We start from the raw sequence: 20,884 nt of genomic DNA on the forward strand, positions 1-20,884 counted from the left end.
ATCAGATTCATGGGAAGGACATGGGTCTTGTGGTTGTGGGTCCCTGTTTTGTTCTGACCTTCGGGGTGACCCGGTTGCTTCGGTATTTCCGACAGGTAGAGGAATGAGTATAGGATCCTCTTCTCCATTATCTGGTGGAGGAGCCTGGAAAGGCTCTCTCATCCGAGATTGGGAGCTTGTGGGGTGTATGATAGTCTGGAGCCCACTTGTAACTCGTTTTAATGTTGGTCGTGGGGTTTTAATCCTTAATTGCTGCACTCCCACAGCATGAACTGATCTTTTATCACTTGTCGCCATGGGGATGGACTACATCACTAGCGGGGGACTAGTTGCCACTCCACTTGCTCCAACTGCACCCTTCCTTGGACCTGCTCTATTTGGCCCTAGGTTCACCGCTTCAAGTGCCCTTCTCACTCGATCTTGCTCCTGCTCATTGCTAGTGACCACCACAATTTCTCTCATTGATCCCCATGCTCCTGGGGTACGCATGTGTAGGTTCACGGCTGCCATGGCAACCTTTTCTGCCTCTTCCCATGTCATATGTCCAGATCGTAATCCGTCCACACATATTACCACCCGCCGATGCTGGCGTTCTTTGGCCAAATCAATAGCTGTTCCCAGAGTTTTCAACATTTTCTCCGTGTATTCGATTGAATTTTCTCTCCCTGGGTAGCTTTCAAAGGGCACATGTATGAGTGCATGATAAGCCATTTGTGGTGCGCTTGTTATCACCATTGATTTTCTGTCCAGACCTCTCCCTTTTATACTCTTAAACTCTTCTTGGTATTCTCTGCCTGCCCGCTCCTTGAGCTTTGCTCCGAATTTTCGGTTGGCAATTTTCAGTCTGGGATTTGTGAAGACAATGAGACTATCTCTATCTATATCCCAAGGACTGCCAAAATAATGATATGCCCGTCTTCCATCTTGGGTCACCATTTTTTTGGTTCCTTCGGGCATAGGGTCCAATTCCTCCATGTAGTCAGATTCAGTGTATACATGGTGGGTTTTTGCTTTAGATTTTCTAAAGATCTCCTGCGAACGCCCTTCCTCTTTAATATGGTAACTCGGTCCAGCAACACATTCTTCAGCTTTAAGTTGTCCCAAGCTTCTGGGCCCACATTCCGGCGATTGATGGAATATCTGTCCAGACACTCCCTGAAGACTTCTTCGTCTTTTATCCTGCTCAACCAGACGTTCTGTCTGTTTTCTAACTGTTGTGGTTGTTCCTCTCACACTTCCCAAGGGCAAATTTGGCCACTCTGGTTCAAAGCTTGTGTGGAGCTGGTCCGGGCTTTTGTATTCTTGACCATTTCCCCCAAAATTAGGACCTCCCGGGGATATCGATTCATCTCCCCCTACCTCTGGGTTGTGTCCCTCATCACTTTGTTCGGATTCGGCCTGGGAGTCTACCTTGCCTTCGTCTTCATTATCGAGGATCTGGCTTCCACTCATATCGTCCATTATAGGATATTGTTCCTTAAGCATTCTTCCTAACCCTTTTAGCCGTTCTGCCATGGACTTAAACTCAGCATATACGGACGTTGATTTTGCTTTAACATCAACCAGGACCGTCTCTACTTCCAACAACCCAGCTGTCATTTTTACTACGGAGTCATAACTTTTCTCAGGGCTTATTAAGGTGGTGATTTGTCCTCTTTTCCACTCTTCTCCGAGAAGTTTGCACCACCATTCAAGCCACTCTCTGGTCCCCATTTTGTCCTTTGGGACTGGTGGGCTCCTCAAAACGGCCAGGATCTGCCCCTCCTTATGCTTACCTGGATAATATATCCCTAATGTGTGTATAGTTCCTGCCATATCTTCTTTGAAACATTCTTCATCAGTTTCCACACTTTGGTCTATGACATATTTTTGAACTGTTTCTGCCCAAGTATCATATCCTCGTGCATACAATACCACTCTGTGTGGCCGAAAATCTACTTCTTTTCCCCCTTCATGTTCCGATTCAGGGTTTGCTACGGAACCTGGCTCTCCTTCATCCATATTTTCACTGCTTGTTCTTAATACTAACCTTACTGTTTCGTAATGATTATCCTCCCTTTATTCTCTCGGTTGCTGAGATTGTCGATTCCACCACTGTCGTCTCCTTGACTTCAGCTATGGTCCTTGTTGTCTCGAGTCGTCTGCCCCTTATAGCCTCTCTTAGCGCTTCGAGTCAGGGATGAGTGACAGACTACTTGGCTATTCAGCGCTAATTCCAGAGGTTAACTCCAAATCAGCTGCTCCTTTTCCCGCTTCTTCCCTCAGGAACCTCACGGGTTGATGATCCTATTCTCTCTTGTAGATCACCATTTTGCACGGTATACTCTCATACCTGCTCTCTTGACGATCCGATCCAGCAGGCTCCCTCGCCTGCTTCCCTTCCTTGTCGTTCCGTGACGATCCAGCAGGCTATCCCCGTCTGCTTCTCGTCCCAGTCCAGACGATCCAGCAGTGACACGTCTGCTTCTCGTCCTTGATCCCAGCTCCCTGGGATACTTACTCCTGTTTCCTTTACTTCGTCCTTCTGGTGGTCGCCTCCAAATTTTCACACCTCTGGAGGACAGATATGTTTCAAGCCGTTACTGGACCTATACAGGCCATCAGCCGACACTCTCCACAACACTGTCTCCTTTGGTGATCCACTCAGGGGCTTTCCACCTACCCAATGGCAAAGACTCTCCTTTGGCCAGGATTCTTCCTTGGACCCGACTACACTTTGTCAGGTCCCTGTTCGGGCGCCACGTGTCAGATCCCGTTTTTTTTAGATACACGGCACACGCTCACCCTCCGATGAGTGTGTTTGTGTACAAAACCAGCTCTCCGTCTCTGGGGTCCGACCTTCGTGTCTCCACGGGTATTACCCGGCAGGGCTGCACAAAGGCTGTTCAAGCTGGTGGCGAGGAGATTCGTCTAGCTGCTCACTGCCTCCATCCGGACGTCCACCCCGCTGAAGCTGATCTCGCACCCCGGTCGAATAGCCTTCTCAGGAACCAGGATACGAACCGGCCACGCCCGTTAACGGCAGCTCTCCTCTTATGGATCAGGGCTCTTGGAATGTTGCTAGATTTTAACTTTAGTGACTCGTACAGCGAGTCCCCAGGATGTGTTATTTTCATTAAAAACCAGACTAACCTTTTAGAGCCTTTTGATGTTGTACACCCAATAAACTTTAACTTTTACACCTTAAGAAGCATCAATAAATCCAATGTCCGAGCCGTAACACTTTAACTGCATGCTTGGAAATTTATTGCAGGTTTTGCAAGTGCCAATAACATAATCAAAATAGGTTATATGGTGATAATTTCACAACAGTAATTCAAGTATAATTAGAATAATGATTGGCAGAGATTTTTGTTTTTAATTCAATAATTCTGACTGATCTTACTTCGACTGGGACTGGATTGACTTCTTAACAATTTTTTCTAGGAGTGAGGGAAGGAGGTTTTTGAGGTTAGGGTCCCCAGATCGATGAACTTGATTTCCTCTTCATCAGCTATTAATCGTTAGCTGACCACGATCCTTGTGTGATGTTGTAATCCTTCAGGAAGTTAATCCACATAAGAATTTATTCCGTCTTCAATCAACCAAAAGTTGATCTAATCCATTCTGGTATGCTGTGATGTTTCTTGAGAGAGAAATCGTTGAACATTCCCCACTCAGACTTAAGGCCAGTGGTTACTCTCCGTTGTTCTGCTACTCCGTGACTGGACGGCCTGTGTAGGAGCTGAAAACTCTCTCAAATGATCTTTTATAGCTCCAATCCTCTCACTCCACGATTCCAATTGATGCTCACAAGATGGTCAAGTCTTGTGATTTCCTCGTAGCAGGGGAGTAGTGGCAACAGCACCTCTCCCTGGAAGAATAACCCCGTTTTCTGGTGTTTCACAGTTTATATATGTGCTTGACTCTTGTTGTCCTCAGATGATCTTGGTTACCATGGGGACGCTGTTGACTCAAAACCTCCTCCCTTCTCCTTCTGCTTACTGGAAATCTCCGCAGTCCTTGCCAGTAACTTATTTCTCAAGTTCCTCTTTTCTGTTAACACTTCAGCTTTTCTGAGAATTCATTCTTTTAAATCATTTCTTTAGAATCACATCAATCATATTCAATCATTTCATTACAACTCTCTTTTACATAAAAACAATTCATATGATCATATACAAACATTTTCATTCCTTATTATTCATTTCATATTTTACTAACATCTTAATCATTTGATCAGTTGTTTAACATCAGCTTTTCTTGCCCTGCTTGCGACATCCTCTTCACTTCCTCTTTTTATCTGACTCTGCACTCTTTATGAAAAACAACTCATATAATCATTCATTTCACTTATTTGTAACATACTTTTTCTAATCAACTCTTAATTTTAACACATTAATACTTCATTTGATCATACTTGTCATGTTAGAATCATTCTTAGACATATTCCATCGTCTTCACCACCGAGTTCATTCCGTGGGTCTCCCCATTTGCAATGGAAAAGTCCGGTATGATCTCACTTACTTCTGGAAGGTACCAAACACTATGCAGTTTAATCCAACAGCATGTATATTAATTCCATGGCTCGTATAATATTCCAAGATGAAAACAAGCTGAAAGCAAGCTTAAAGTCATCTTTCCTGACAGTCCGTATGACTCTGAAACTCTGAAAAATCTGTATAATTTACGGACTATAGGTTGACATGAAAACCACCGAAAAGCTGTGTTCACCACGTTCGGCACTATTCTGGATTATTCAAGTTTTTTGTTTACCGATGACGAACGATGCGTATAAAAATCTGACCGATGCAACGGCATCTGTCCAAACCGGTCTGGATCTGGGCCTGATAAACACACAAAACTAAGCAGTTTTGGAGAGACCAGCGACTGACATCATGGTGCAGCTCTACTCTGATTGGCTGTCACCTGCGTCACAAAAAACAAATCGAACAGATTGAAACACAATGTGATTTTTAATGTATTAAAATACCTCTTAAAATAGGTCAAGGGTAGCCATCTTTAAAATTGTCCAAGGTCTCTGTCCGAAGAATGTTCCCTGTGGATTTGAAAACTCTGGCAGTAACAGGACTGGACTTATGCTGAGCACAGACAGACGGGCGGAGGGACGGACGGACAAATGCAAAGTTCTCGTAATGCCCGATGGCCATCAAATATGGCCTTCGGGTATTAATGGATTACTTTCTTTCTTTGCGGAAAGTAACTCATTACATTACTTACTTTGGCGTTACATGCACTGCACACATACACCAACTTCTCTCTCTCTGTCTCTCCCTCCAGATGTGTTTCTCTCAGACTCTCTCTCTCTCTCTCTGTTTCTGTCTCCATCTCTCTTTCTGTCTTTGTCTGTCTGTGTTTCTCTCTCTCCCTCCAGATGTGTTTCTCCCTGAATCAATCAATCACTCTCTCTCTCTCTCTCGCTCTCTCTCTCTCTCTCTCTCTCTCTCTCTCTCCTCTCTCTCTCTCTCTCTCTCTCTATTTTTACAGTTTTACAATGCTGAAGACATCCATGGCTGTTTAAATAACTGTTACGTAAAGCCTACGGAGCATTTTAGTGCAGAACTTTGCTAAATACCACAGTGCACGTAGACACACACATACACATTTCTGACAGTTGTTAAAGGAACGTACTTAAAAAAGTTATTAACAAGCATTTGAGTTACGTGTGCAGAAGGACAACGTGGGACTGAACAAAACCTTTCAAAGCCCTTTTAATTGCAACATTTTTCCTCCAATTTTGTTTTGACCGCTTCCTACTTTGCAGAGAAGGGTTATTTATTTTACACCTCTTCCTGTTGATTAGGATGTGTAAAATGAAAACCTATTGCAGCAGGAATCTGTCTGGCTTTTTAGTGCTTCCTTGTATCCAGACGTAAAACACAAAAGCAAGTAAGTTCCCATAAAGACACCCTACTGTGTGTAACATTTTCAAGTGAACTGGAGCTCAGGTTCAGCCTGCTGTAATTGGCCCCCTCTGACAATGGCAAAAAATAATAAAAGGCATTCCCAAATTTAGTTCCAGACCCAGATCTGGCTGCTCTTGGGGGAAGATTGACCCCCACTAACACGATATTTTCAAGACATTTTCCCTGCAATTAACAAGACAAACATGGGATTAATAGTCAGTGAGTCAGGGAGTGGGTCTACAAAATTTCCTTAGGCAACTCCATAAATGTTATTGCATATTTAACTCTGAAATATTGGGTTCCGGGGACTAGTGAAGCTCATATTTTGGGCCGTGTTGGCATCTTTTAACATTTACAATGACATAATGACCTAACATTAAATAAAGACAGACAGGTCTATCACATTGCTTTTGAAGCCTTGTTACCAGGGACGGCTGGTATAAATGAACTAATAGGGCTAAGCCCTTCCTACCTTAAAAAATTACAATCTCATTTTATTTTTTTATATATATTTTTAATATTGTTGACCATCTTTGAATAGAGTGTTTGAACTTTCGTGCTCCCAAGTACAGCAACAGCACCAAATAATTACAAAGAAAAAAAAACACAGGATTTCAGTAAATGGGCTTGTTTTTATCAGCTCAAGCATCTCTCCAACAATTTTCATTTATTGACATCACAGGTGTCAGGGCAGGCCTTCTTGATCTGCTGAGGTTTTGGGCAGACTTCAACCAGCCCAGAGGCCTGAAATTCAACAAATGACAGCAGATGTTCAGAGTTTTGTGTGATGATGGCGGCAGCAGACATTAGTGTGAACAAGGTGGAGTATTCATTTATTCCAGAATTTGACAAATGGCAACGGATGTTTAGAGTTTTCTGAGGGTTTTGAGAGAAAAGTGACTGTGAGGATTGTAGTACTGGACATTAGCACAAATGTGGTGGATTATTTATTTATAAACAGCCTTTCGGTAAATAACCACAGACGTTAAGGTGGGTTATTAACCTGTTTGTGTCCCAGAAAGGTAGTGATGTGAGCTTTTCTTCAGATCGTGTAAGGCTGACACCGCCCTCCCTCCTATCGCTAAATGTGTGTGAAGCTTTCCTGTTGCCTGTCTGATGTGTGGGTCAGGGTTTTAATCATTCACTCACTTGAACCATTGTGGAGGTGATGGTCTACTGGTGAAGTGGTGTGGTGAAGACCAGATCCTCAGTTCAAACACTTCACAGGCCGGAAAATCACTACGGGCCCTTGGGCAAGGTCCTTAATCCCCAAGTTGCTCCCGGTGTGTAGTGAGCACCTTGCATGATAGCACCCTGACACCGGCGTATGTGCGTGTGTGTGTGTGTATAGGTGAATGTGGGGCATCATTGTAAAGTGCTTTGAGCACTTTACAATGCGAATAATTGAAGTTTTATATTTGCACGGTGACAGTGCTCACATTAGATCAAATTTCTTTTTTTTTTTTAGCCTGTGTGAGCGACTGTTGAGACACAATTCTGCTGCTTTGTCTGGAGTGTGAACATGTTAATTCTGGGTTTGGGGTCACATGCATACAGAAAATGTCCAGATTTAAATGTGCTGGGTTGTTAGAAGATGGACAGACTGATAAATTCTGTCAGGTCTGCAGCAACCTCACAGACTTTTATTTTGAAATACAGGCTCTTATTGTGGAACTGCGTATTGGTCAAATTACCTTGCAGTTTTCATGACTTGAATCCCAATGAAAAAATACATATGTATGCCAAAGGATGAAAGTCAGCTCTTTCTGGATTTCAGTTGATGCTCCGGAAACACAAACACACAGAGGTCACTTCCCTTTTATTATATGGGTGTTTTTATTGAATGAAGATTCAGATCTGTATTTAGTAGCAACCTCAGCTCCAGATGTTCTCAAAACCATATTTCAATTCAAGAGTAAGCATATGAGTCACTCAGTTTCATCTGTGTGCCATGTTCGCTGTGTACTTGTCTCATCTCTGTCCAGTGTATGAAAACCACCAGCTGCAGCCGGATGGCTGTATCTCCAAGAAAATGATTGCACACAGTCTCCCAGCAGGACATTTCTTTCTGTGTGTATTTGTACTTTGCTGCTATAAGATGCCCTCCTCTTGATTTGGATATAAAGAGCTTATGTTTCTTCTGCAGCCATTCATCAGCATCAAAGCAGCCGATCCATCACTCCACTGGATCATCTTCAGCCTCTGTTCCCACATATGGTAAACATTCCTCCTTTTGCATTTCCAGCACACGTGCACACTGTGATTTCCTGTTGTTGTGACCATGCCTATCACTTCCAAAGCAATAGGGATGATTGGTTTTGATGAGACTGATTGATTTCTGTAATTTTGTGTGGTCTGTAAGAAGGCCACTAGTGGAATCTGCCTTGTAAAGAGAGAGAGAGAGAGAGCGAGAGAGAGTTGTATATATCCCATATTTGAGGTTTGATTCCTGGCTACCACTGATTGCATGCTGAAGTGTCCTTAAGCAAGACATTAAAGTCACTGAGCTGCTTAGGGCTCATTAACTGTTGATGTTTGGCAAAATTACAAACTTTCATAATGCATCAAATTTGTGATTAATAAAGGAATCAATGTTAAACCAAATGGTTGCTGGAAGGAATGAGGGAAAACTGTACCTTAACCTGCAAACTTTTACCGCACTGTAAGTCAGTAAGTGAGTAAATAAATAATATTTGTTGTTTTTATGGTTAAAAAAAACAGCGGCTGTGGTTGGCAGAATAACTCTGCTAAAAATTAAAGTAAAAAATATGTAAACACATTTAAATAACAACCTATAAATTTTACAAGTAAAAATATGTAAACATTTAAATAACAACCTATAAATTTTACAAGTAAAAATATGTAAACATTTAAATAACAACCTATAAATTTTACAAGTAAAAAATATGTAAACACATTTAAATAACAACCTATAAATTTTACAGTATAAAACTGTTGTCATTTACAAAAAAGTGTACATTTTAAACCAGTAAATCCAACATTTTTATTCTAAATTAACATTATCATGCTGTTTTAAACTAATTATTTCAACAGAAATTAAAGGTAGTTGTAACTTAATGCACATTGATTTCAATATCCCATTCTCCTATATATATTTTTTAATTACACTGGTTTAAACCGTAAAATTTACAGTGTTTTCTGTAAAGGGTATTTACATATTTTATTGTATTTGTTACAGAACTATACTGGCACCCACAGCTACTTTGTTTTTTTTTTTTTGTTTTTTTTTTAATAAAAATATTTGGATGTTTCATTTTCATTTTTACAGTGCACAAGATGTTGCTTGAGGCTAAACAACCCACTCAACCAATCATGCATCACAGATTTGATCAAAGTCTTTTGGAATGTAATATGATTTGATTTATTGCTTCTGATGCTTCCCAGTGGTTTATTCCCCACATAAAATGGGACTGATGAGCGCATGGAAAAGCTTCACAGCACCTTTTCTTCCTCCTTCCATTCAAAGCTGTGGGTGTGGAGGAAACCCACCAAAATAGGAAGTGGAACTCGGAAGGCCTGATTAGAGATTATCTTCATCCAATTGTTTTTCTAAGGAATTTGTTTCAGAATGTACCGGCCTAAATGATTTTCAAGATTCTTTTCAGCTTAATGCACTGTGATTGGCTGCGATCAAGAGTTTTGCAGCAACAGTGGCTGTAAAACAGTGTGCAGTCAGTGTGCGGTGTGTGCACAACAAAGCACCAGCACACATTTTAACCTCATTTCATACTGATGCAAATTCCCTCATAATCTGCTGCACATTCACAGCACATCAGCTTTTACCTGCTAATGAAACCATGGAGCCCCCACCGAAGAGAGACGACAAGAAGGTAAAGTTTCATAATTTTTTATGTTGAATTGTTTTTGTTATGCCATTGCTGTTGTTGTTCTGTTTCTTCTTCTTCCTGTTCTTTTTATTTTTATTGTTCTTGTTCTTATTATTATTAATATGTTTCATGCTGCCGACATTAATGAGCGAAGCTCCTCATCATCCTCATCATCATCTCACCATGCCATTTAGGTCCTTCAGATTTTTTTCAGTATCAATTTTGATTATTCAGGGAAGAGAAATGTACTTATTTTCAAAGATCCAAATATTTTAACATGTAATTTACACGCTAGAATAGTCACTGACTGACCTCAGGGGCTGTCAAGGTGCGTGTCGCCTCTCACGTTAGTGTTTCCGGTTTCAGTGTCAAGTGTCCACTGAATTTCACCTCAACGCGAGATCTCCTCTATTATTGCTCTAGGAACATTTCAACATTTGGCATTTCCAGTTTCAGTGTTGACTGTCCAGTGAAATCATGCGAGATCTCCATCACACCAGGAATAGTTCAACATTTGGCATTTCCAGTTTCATCGTCGAATGTCCACCAAATTCAAACGAGATGTCATCTGTTGTCACTCCAGGAAGAGTTAAACATTTGGCATTTCCGGTTTCGGAATCGCTCTACTATAGTGTGAGCTTGCGGCGGCACCTGCTGCACCGATTCACTCATATATTGTTATTGTTATTCTTCTTGCACTTCTTATTCTTGTATTTCTTCTTGTACTATTTCCATAACAGAACACCAGACTGTTGCGAGGACTCACCTGGGTGTGGCCAGTGTTTTGTTCCTGTTCAAAACAATCGCCACTCAACTTCACTTGTCCCGCGGTTATTCTTTACAAATGTGTGACAGGCTGGAAAGCACCAGATTGTTCAGAAACTGTAAATCCATTTAAAAATGAAAAGAAAAAAAAAAAACACAGACGAATGATGCCCAGGTCTTAAATACTATCTTAACCGCCACTGAACGACGTGATGGTTGTCACCAACACAGCATGCATACAGTTGGCGCTGGATGAAGAGCACATCGCACAGCCGCGTCTTATATAAGCAGAGCTGCAATGCACATACCGTACTGTACGCTCTCTATGTTTGCAAAGGAAACATGATAAATAATTTGACATGTAACCATGTTCAAAGCTGTTGGACCTCATTGCCCTTCCATCACACACACGCGCACACACACACACACACACACACACACACACACACACACACAGGCAATGATACAAGATAAACTAGAAGCACTCAGAGAGTGCAAACCTCCGCCAAGGCCATAGGGTCACTGACCCTAAAGAGATTCCCTCCTTGGCACAGTGATCTATTCAACAATTCAGTGTTACAAACAAAACTATGATACATACACTTTTCTTTCCTTTATATTTGACATCCTTGACCATGAAAACATACCACTAGAACTTGGAATCACTTTTATGTCTTTATTAGTTCAAAAGTTATTGTATAAAAACTATTTTTCGGTAATGGTGGTTTTCTTCTGGATCTAGCTCCATAACATTTGAAGCTACATCAAATCTGATGACACCTTACTGAATCAGTACAGATTCAGCTACAATTTGGTGTTAGTTGTGCATCTCTAGCTTCATTTGGCACCTCACACTGACACATTTTCTATTTTCCTTGTATTTTTGCATATTCTGGATCACCAGATCCGGAATCCGGATCCAATCATCACCAAACTTTGTTGTTTGATAGAACATTTGACTATGTTACACCTTAATTTTTTTCAAGCCTTTCTGCCTTGTTTTTGTGGAGTTAGAAACTAGAATGTCAAAATTCCCCCTATCCTGCAATGGTGAAGAATCCTTTAAAAATTTCCTGGATCCGGATCGTGATCCGGATCACCACTAAAATTTATTCACTTGTTCCTCTTGTCATTTCCAACCACTCTACAAAATTTCATCAAAATCCGTTCAAAACTTTTTGAGTTATCCTGCTGACAGACAGACAAACAAACAAACGCAACCGAAAACATAACCTCCTTGGCGGAGGTAAATATGCAAGGTGAACTGGAAACAATGATTTGACAAAATAAAAGGAAACACTCATGGAAAAATACAAAACCACAATTGGTTGCTTTAATGCTTCACCTCAGGGAGCTGTGGTGGTTGCTGGCTGTTCTGTGCATAAACAGACAGGTGCTAATTCATCAACTCTGCAGAAATGCTTTCATTTGTATCTGCTTTCTTAATGCCAGAATACTGTGTACCTGGTAACCCTGTGACCTCCAGTTTAAATGGAGAGACAAGTACCACTCTGATTAGTTATGATGTTCTGATGACAGCACACCTACAAGATGGGCCAATATAATGTTACCGCTTTTTAAATTCATACACTTAGAGAGTATATTACAGCAACCCACAGACCATTGAGGCCCTGAAGACCAACATCCATCAGGAAATTCAGAGAATCCCTCTTGAGATGTGTGGCAATGTCATCACAAACTTCAGTGTGCGTGTTGCAGCTGTAATCCAAAGAAGAGGAGCGTGGATTGAACATGTCATCAATTATTGAACGCTTCTGCTACAAGTCTGTAAAAAAAAAATTCAAATAAGTTCTCATTTCAAAAACTTGTGTACGATCGATCAAAAAGTGGTAACATTTTATTTGCCCATCCTGTATACCTAATGGACACCATAGATTCAAATCCTTTGTACTCAGCATCCACCTTTGTGGTGTTTCCAACCCCTTAAATACTAATATGCGTATAAACATACCCTAAATAGATTTACAGGTATTGCACAGCTTTTTGTTTTTGCACCTACCATTAAGATAAGGGCCATTATCCAGCCTGGTTGCAACAGTAGTGAACTGACAAGCGAGCTTCACTGGTAGTTTGCTAATGGGTGATCTGCTTGAGCTTGTTAATAAAACATCCACATATACTGTTCATCAGGCAATGTTTCATTTAGTTTGAAGGATTTAATGAAAAACCTTTGATTGCGATGTCAGAGTTTTGTGTATGGTGACTCAATCCAAAATGGCTGTGGCAGGTCGAGAAGCATTCAGTCAGACACATTTCACTAGACTGTTTATGAAGGTACTTCAAAAAGTTCTGCTTCACTAGAAAATGTCAGAAAGACTGTTCTTGCCGTTTCAAAATAGTCTCCTTTATGTAACGTCAGTGCACTTGGTCCTCCAATGTTAAAGCTTCACTGTCCCTTCATGGAAGAAGGTCACATCTTGAGTATTCAAATACTTTTGCTTCCAAGTGAAGCCGAGAACTTTTTGAAGAACCCTCGTGATTTGACTTTGGAAATCCCCATCATGAACGTTAATGCACAACTCATGATGTGTTTGTTTGTTTGACTAGATCAAAGCAGCAAGAGCCAAGTTCAATTTCCAGGCTCAGTCACCCAAGTGAGTTAACCAGTAACCTGGTCTGTAAATAAGGAAATATTCTTTTCTTCTGTCCATTCTAAGCTTATTTGAACACAGAACTTATTTCCCTCTTTTTTAAAAAAAAGCTGCTGCCATTTCCTTTATTATTATTATTATTATTATTATATTATTGTATTATCTCATTGTTTCATTACCCTGTGCACCCGTGGTGAAGAGGGGAATGTCATTGTGTGTGTGTGTGTGTGTGTGTGTGTGTGTGTGTGTGTGTGTGTGTGTGTGTGTGTGTGTGTGTGTGTGTGTGTGTGTGTGTGTGTGTGTGTGTGTGTGTGTGTATGTATAAAATACCTCTGAAATAGGTGAACAGATTTCAGCCAAACTTGGTAGGAATATTTTCTTGGTGAGTGTCACAGGATAATTACAGTAGCTTTTAGAGCAGATCAGCAGAAGGTCAAGAAAAATCAAGAAATGTAAGGAAAAATATAGTCCATAAGACACATTTGGCAGAATATCTCCACAGCCATTATGGCTAAAACATCGGTCCAACTGATCAATATCAATCAGCTAATCCTGGATATCTGTTGTGAGTGGGTTTCTGTGGGTGGTTTATGTGTGGTTTGGTGCACTCCCAGTCGTGGGTCTCCTTGTCGTTGTGGTGGTTGTCTCCCGTCCTTCTGTCTAAGGTGCACGATCACGTTTCTCGGTCCGTCTGTCAGCTGTGTAGGTGTCACCCCGCCCACATGCGTGTGTGTGAGTCTGTTTCTCCCCCAGTCTCGTCTGTTTGCAGAGTGCATGTCTGACAGCTCTGACGTGTCCCTGCCACTGTGAAAATGTTTGCCCCTATTTTACTATAAGTATATTTATTCCTTCCATAGGATTGTTGTATTTAAGGCAACATGACCTCTTCAAGTATTTTGACATATCCAAACTGATCCATGATACCTGGTATGTGATATATAGGCCCAACACCATAGTAGGAGAAACATGCCCATATCATGATGCTTGCACCACCATGCTTCACTGTCTTCACTGTGAACTGTGGCTTGAATTCAGAGTTTAAGGGGTCGTCTCACAAACTGTCTGCGGCCCTTGGACCCAAAAAGAACAATTTTACTCTCATCGGCCCACAAAATATTCCATTTGTCTTTAGGCCAGTTGATGTGTTCTTTGGCAAATTGTAACCTCTTCTGCACATGTCTTTTATTTAACAGAGGAACTTTGCGGGGGATTCTTGCAAATAAGTTAGCTTCACACAGGCATCTTCTAACCGTCACAGCACTTACAGGTAACTCCAGACTGTCTTTGATCATCCTGGAGATGATCAATGGGTGAGCCTTTGCCATTCTGGTTATTCTTCTATCCATTTTGATGGTTGTTTTCCGTTTTCTTCCACGCATCTGTTTTTTTTTTTTTTTTTTTTTTTGTCCATTTTAAAGCATTGGAGGTCATTGTAGATGAACATCCTATCATTTTTTGCACCTGCGTATAAGTTTTCCCCTCTCCAATCAACTTTTTAATCAAACTACGCTGTTCTTCTGAACAATGTCTTGAACGTCCCATTTTCCTCAGGCTTTCAAAGAGAAAAGCATGTTCAACAGGTGCTGGCTTCATCCTTACATAGGGGTCACCTGATTCACACCTGATTGTTCCACAAAATTGATGAACTCACTGACTGAATGCCACACTGCTATTATTGTGAACACCCCCTTTTCTACTTTTTTTTTTACTAATAGCCCAGTTTCATAGCCTTAAGAGTGTGCATATCATGAATGCTTGGTCTTGTTGGATTTGTGAGAATCTACTGAATCTACTGGTACCTTGTTTCCCATGTAACAATAAGAAATATACTCAAAACCTGGATTAATCTTTTTAGTCACATAGCACTACTATTATTCTGAACACTACTGTATGTGTATGCAAATACGTACATATGCATCATCCCTGTAATGACTTTCTTTGCCTTTGGTCTCTTCTTCAGGGAGCTCACACTGCAAAAAGGTGACATCGTTTACATCCACAGGCAGGTAGACGCCAACTGGTTTGAAGGAGAGCATCATGGCAGAGCTGGCATTTTCCCCACAACCTATGTGGAGGTATAACTCAGCATGTCTCTTATGTGATGTACTTTCTGTGTAGTGTAGTTTTGTGTTGGTTTCTTCAGATTCTGGCTTGAGCGCCTTTCTTTTGTTTTTTCATAGATTTTGTCTCCTACAGAGAAGCCAACACCTATAAAGTCCCCCACCATGCAGGTGTTGGACTATGGGGAAGCCGTGGCTTTGTATAACTTCAGTGCTGACCTTCCTGTTGAACTTTCCTTTCGGAAAGTGAGTATCAGTGTGGTTCATTCTATCAAAGGCTAAGTCATCTACACTGGTATTTCAAAAAATGGGCTTTTCTGCCTTCATTTAGTCGACACAAGCACTGTTTTAGGAAATGATGTCAACATAAAAGTGCGAAACACATTTTCAAGCACGGACAAGAACTTGACAAAGCAACAAGTGGCGATATAACCATAACCATATAGCCATGTCGGCCAATCAGTAGTTCCACTAGACTAACCATGATGGCGCATTGATAGCCAGTTCAGATACCAATGTTATAAATACAGTGGTGGGCACAGTTCAGCTAATCCGATAACTGATAATTATCGAAGCTAATGTTTATGTTAGGGACCACCACCCCGGTCTGCCAATCCAGAGGCACTGTCCCCGATCGCCACGCGATGTTGCAGAGGCGTGTCAGCCAAGACAGTCCCACAACATCCAGAGACTTAAGGTACTCAGGACGGATTTCATCCACCCCAGGAGCCTTGCCACCGAGGAGCTTTCCAACCACCTCGGTGACTTCTGCCTGGGTAATGGATGAATCCGCCTCTGGGTCCCCAGTCTCTGCCTCCTCTTCGGAAGACGTGACGATGGGATTGAGGAGATCCTCAAAGTACTCCTTCCACCGCCCAACAACATCCCCCCGAATTATCTTCCGATAAATTTATTTCTGCTAACATTTTTTTTTTTTTTTTTGCTGGCTGTGAGCAAAGTTTAACAGTCAAAAATGTTTGTAAACCCTAAAATCAAGCATTTTAGTCTGTTGTGTGATTGTGGCTGTTGCTTGCTGATGACATCATCATTAAGCGCAAAACATGATTAGCTGGTCCATGGAAATATAGACCTGGAATGGACGTGTGCACCTCAATCTATTAGCGTCACTCACGACAGGAAGGCGCCATTATTAAGGGTGGAGATGTGCAGATCATCAATAATAAACTGACCGCTTTTATGGCACTAGCCTCGCTATTTCTTAACGGAATTTAATAAATGTAGGCTTGTTTTAAAGCCCTTTGAAATCTCTTTCCAATGAACCTATGCATGTGTGGGTGAAGAAAAAAACTTTTATGTAAAATGCAGAAATTTGGGGAAATTATGACAAACTGTGCTGCTTTTCTCGCTTTATTGTCGCTATTTGTTAACAAATTTTAATAAAAGTAGGTGTTGTGTGGGCCGCTGAAGAGGAGGTACTGCTGGCCCACAACCACCAGAGGGCACCCTGCCTGGAGTGCGGGCTCGAGGCACAAGAGGGCGCCGCCGCCTCACAGGAGCAGCCGGGGTGACAGCTGTCACTTATTACCTGTGACAGCTGTCACCAATCATCTGATCTTCAATCGTATATCAGCAGGACGACATCTCCACTTCTTTGCCGAGATATCGCTATGCTTAGGAGGTAACGAGCTCAGCCAATCAAGTTGTCTTTTCGACAGAAGAATATTGTTGCTTTGTGTTTTTTGACAGCAGACTTTTCGACGAGAGGTGGAGGTGGATTTCCCACCATACGTGTTACTGGGTATAAACACACCTACATCTAACTGTTTTTGTTCCTCGCCAGCAGTACCAGATCCGACAAGCAGAGGCAGTGGCCACCTGGGAGCTCGGGACTTGGCGGCTCCAGTATTCCCGGGGTTCGGTGGCGGAGGAAATCGTGTGGTTCCGGTTCTGCTTTGGACAGACGTCTCTTATCTTCGAGCCTGCCCACATGACACGTTCTGTAAATTGACTTCATTGCATACTATTGTGACCTGCCGTGTTTGTTGTGCTCATTCACAACAGTAAAGTGTTGTTATTTGACTTCCTCCATTGTCCGTTCATTTGCGCCCCCTGTTGTGGGTCCGTGTTCCTACACTCTCACAACAGGATATCTCGGCCAACGTCATGGACCCCGAGGGGTGTCAACCGGCTGTTGAACGGCCAATGGAAGAGCAGGGCGCACAGGCGTCTGCAGGAGGCATGATCGGTGAGTTGCAGCGAATCCTCACCGCTTTTACGGCTCAGTTGGATCTAATGACCGAGCAGAACGTTCTCCTTAACCGCAGGGTGGAGGCTCTCGCCGCGCAGGTGGAAGCGCGCCCTCAGGGCGCTGCTGCGGCTCCCCCTCCTGCCGATCCTGTGCGCAACAGTGACGTTCCACAGGTCGTTCAACGACCCCTCCCACCTTCCCCTGAAGCATACATAAGCCCTCCAGAGCCGTACGGGGGTTGTGTGGAGACGTGCGCGGACTTTCTTATGCAGTGTTCGCTCGTCTTCGCACAACGTCCCGTGATGTACGCGACTGATGCCAGTAAGATAGCTTATGTGATAGCTCTGCTTCGGGGTAAAGCACGCGCCTGGGCTACGGCGCTCTGGGAACAGAACTCACGGTTGTTATCAGCATACACTGGGTTTGTGGGGGAGTTCAGAACAGTGTTTGATCACCCTAACAGAGGAGAGACCGCTTCAACAGTGCTGCTGTCAATGAGACAGGGACGCGAGAGCGCAGCCGCTTATGCAGTCGACTTCCGCATCGCGGCTGCGAGGTCCGGCTGGAATAACGTTGCGCTCCGCGCCGCCTTCATAAACGGACTGTCGTTGGTTCTGAAGGAGCAGCTGGTAGCTAAGGAGGAACCGCGGGATTTAGATGGGCTTATCGATCTCGTTATACGGTTAGACAATCGGTTGGAGGAACGCCGTCGGGAGCGAGGCGAAGGACGTGACCGGATACGCGCCGCCCCTCTCCCTTCCGGGTTCGAAAAGGGGCTGCCCTCCCCACGCTCCACAGCCGCAGCGCTTTGTGGGGCAACAGCTCCCCCTGCTGACGTTGTTAGGGAAATGCACAGGGCCAAAATGGGGAGGCTGATCCGTGGAGAGTGTTTTCTCTGCAGCTCAACTGAGCACACACAGAGAAACTGCCCCAAACGGCCAAAACGACAACACTCGCCCTTAGAGACTGGGCTAAGGGGGGGTCAAAACATTCAAGTAAGACACACACAAATTGCCACACGACTCCCAGTCACAATCCTGAGCGGGGATTTAACCCTTCAAGCCCGAGCACTGGTGGACATGGGGTCAGAAGGGAATCTGCTAGACAGCAGATGGGCAAGGGAGGTAGGGCTCCCTCTGGTGGCGCTTCCTTCGCCATTGCAGGTGCGGGCACTAGATGGCACCCTCCTCCCTTTACTCACACACAAGACACAACCAGTAACTCTGGTGGTGTCTGGAAACCATCGGGAGGAGATTGAGTTTTTTGTAACTCCTTCTACCTCCCGCGTGATTTTGGGCATCCCATGGATGTTGAAGCACAATCCCCGGATTGATTGGCCGTCTGGGGTGGTGGTTCAGTGGAGCGAAACCTGCCATCGGGGGTGTTTAGGATCCTCGGTTCCTCCCGGTTCACAGGCTAAGGAGGAGGTCAAAGTCCCTCCCAATCTGACGGCAGTGCCGGTTGAGTACCACGATCTTGCTGACGTCTTCAGTAAGGATCTGGCACTCACCCTTCCCCCGCACCGTCCGTCGATTGTGCCATTGATTTGGTTCCAGGCGCTGAGTTCCCGTCCAGCAGGCTGTACAACCTCTCACGACCTGAGCGCGAATCAATGGAGACCTACATCCGGGACTCATTAGCTGCCGGGCTGATCCGGAACTCCACCTCCCCGATGGGGGCAGGTTTCTTTTTTGTGGGCAAGAAAGATGGCGGACTCCGTCCATGCATTGATTACAGGGGGCTGAATGAGATTACGGTTCGCAACCGATACCCGTTGCCATTGTTAGATTCCGTGTTCACCCCCCTGCATGGAGCCAAAATCTTTACTAAGCTGGATCTTAGAAATGCGTATCACCTGGTTCGGATCCGGAAGGGAGACGAATGGAAGACGGCATTTAACACCCCGTTAGGTCACTTTGAGTACCTGGTCATGCCGTTCGGCCTCACCAACGCCCCCGCGACGTTCCAAGCCTTGGTTAACGACGTCTTGCGGGACTTCCTGCACCGATTCGTCTTCGTATATCTGGACGATATTCTCATCTTTTCTCCGGATCCTGAGACCCATGTCCAGCATGTACGTCAGGTCCTGCAGCGGTTGTTAGAGAACCGACTGTTTGTGAAGGGCGAGAAGTGCGAGTTTCACCACACATCTTTGTCCTTCCTGGAGTTTATAATCTCCTCCAACTCCGTCGCCCCTGATCCGGCCAAGGTTGCGGCGGTGAGAGATTGGCCCCAACCAACAAGCCGTAGGAAGCTGCAACAGTTCCTCGGCTTCGCTAATTTCTATAGGAGGTTCATTAAGGGCTACAGTCAGGTAGTTAGCCCCCTGACAGCCCTGACCTCTCCAAAAGTCCCCTTCACCTGGTCGGATCGGTGCGAAGCCGCGTTCAAGGAGTTGAAACGACGGTTCTCTACTGCGCCAGTTTTGGTGTAGCCCGACCCTAGCCGCCAGTTCATGGTTGAAGTGGACGCCTCTGACTCAGGGATAGGAGCCGTGCTGTCCCAGAGCGGAGAGACCGATAAGGTCCTTCACCCGTGTGCCTATTTTTCCCGCAGGTTGACCCCGGCTGAACGGAACTATGACGTCGGCAATGGAGAACTCCTTGCGGTGAAAGAGGCTCTTGAAGAGTGGAGACATCTGTTGGAGGGAACGTCCGTGCCATTCACGGTTTTCACTGACCACCGGAACCTGGAGTATATCAGGACCGCCAAGCGGCTGAACCCCAGGCAAGCCCGCTGGTCACTGTTCTTCGGCCGTTTTGACTTCCGGATCACCTACCGCCCCGGGACCAAGAACCAGAGATCGGATGCCTTGTCCCGGGTGCATGAAGACGAAGTCAAAACTGAGTTGTCGGATCCACCGGAACCTATCATCCCGGAGTCCGCTATCGTGGCCATCCTCACCTGGGACGTGGAGAAGACCGTCCGGGAGGCCCTGGCACGGAGCCCGGACCCCGGAACCGGGCCGAAGAACAAACTTTACGTCCCACCAGAGGCCAGGGCTGCAGTCTTGGACTTCTGTCACGGTTCCAAGTTCTCCTGTCATCCGGGGGTGCGAAGAACCGTGGCAGTTGTCCGGCAGCGCTTCTGGTGGGCGTCCCTGGAGGCCGACGTCCGGGATTATATCCAGGCCTGCACCACCTGCGCCAGGGGCAAGGCTGACCACCACAGGGCACCGGGACTGCTCCAGCCGCTGCCTGTGCCTCATCGCCCCTGGTCCCACATCGGCCTGGATTTTGTCACGGGCCTCCCGCCGTCCCAGGGCAACACCACCATCCTCACGATAGTGGACCGATTCTCCAAGGCGGCCCACTTCGTGGCCCTCCCGAAGCTCCCGACTGCCCAGGAGACAGCAGACCTCCTGGTCCACCACGTCGTCCGACTGTATGGGATTCCAACAGACATCGTCTCCGATCGCGGTCCCCAGTTCTCCTCGCAAGTCTGGAGGAGCTTCTGCCGGGAACTGGGGGCCACGGTGAGTCTC

The 20,884-nt window shown here is 44.5% G+C and overlaps 1 protein-coding gene across 7 annotated transcripts in view; it reads left to right on the forward strand.

Annotated features, from left to right (window-relative positions):
* The window catches only part of sorbs3 (sorbin and SH3 domain containing 3), a 118,998-nt gene that overhangs the window by 85,962 nt on the left and 12,152 nt on the right, over positions 1-20,884 (forward strand). For all 7 annotated transcript variants that reach the window (XM_034169920.1, XM_034169919.1, XM_034169922.1 and 4 more), the window contains 5 exons: positions 8,053-8,123; positions 9,696-9,757; positions 13,088-13,134; positions 15,092-15,206; positions 15,312-15,437. In XM_034169920.1, the coding sequence (XP_034025811.1) occupies positions 8,053-8,123; positions 9,696-9,757; positions 13,088-13,134; positions 15,092-15,206; positions 15,312-15,437 (421 nt within the window). The remainder of the gene's footprint in view (positions 1-8,052; positions 8,124-9,695; positions 9,758-13,087; positions 13,135-15,091; positions 15,207-15,311; positions 15,438-20,884) is intronic.

The sequence above is a fragment of the Thalassophryne amazonica genome, chromosome 5 (assembly GCF_902500255.1).
Source record: "Thalassophryne amazonica chromosome 5, fThaAma1.1, whole genome shotgun sequence".
NCBI classification, from domain to species: Eukaryota; Metazoa; Chordata; class Actinopteri; order Batrachoidiformes; family Batrachoididae; genus Thalassophryne; species Thalassophryne amazonica.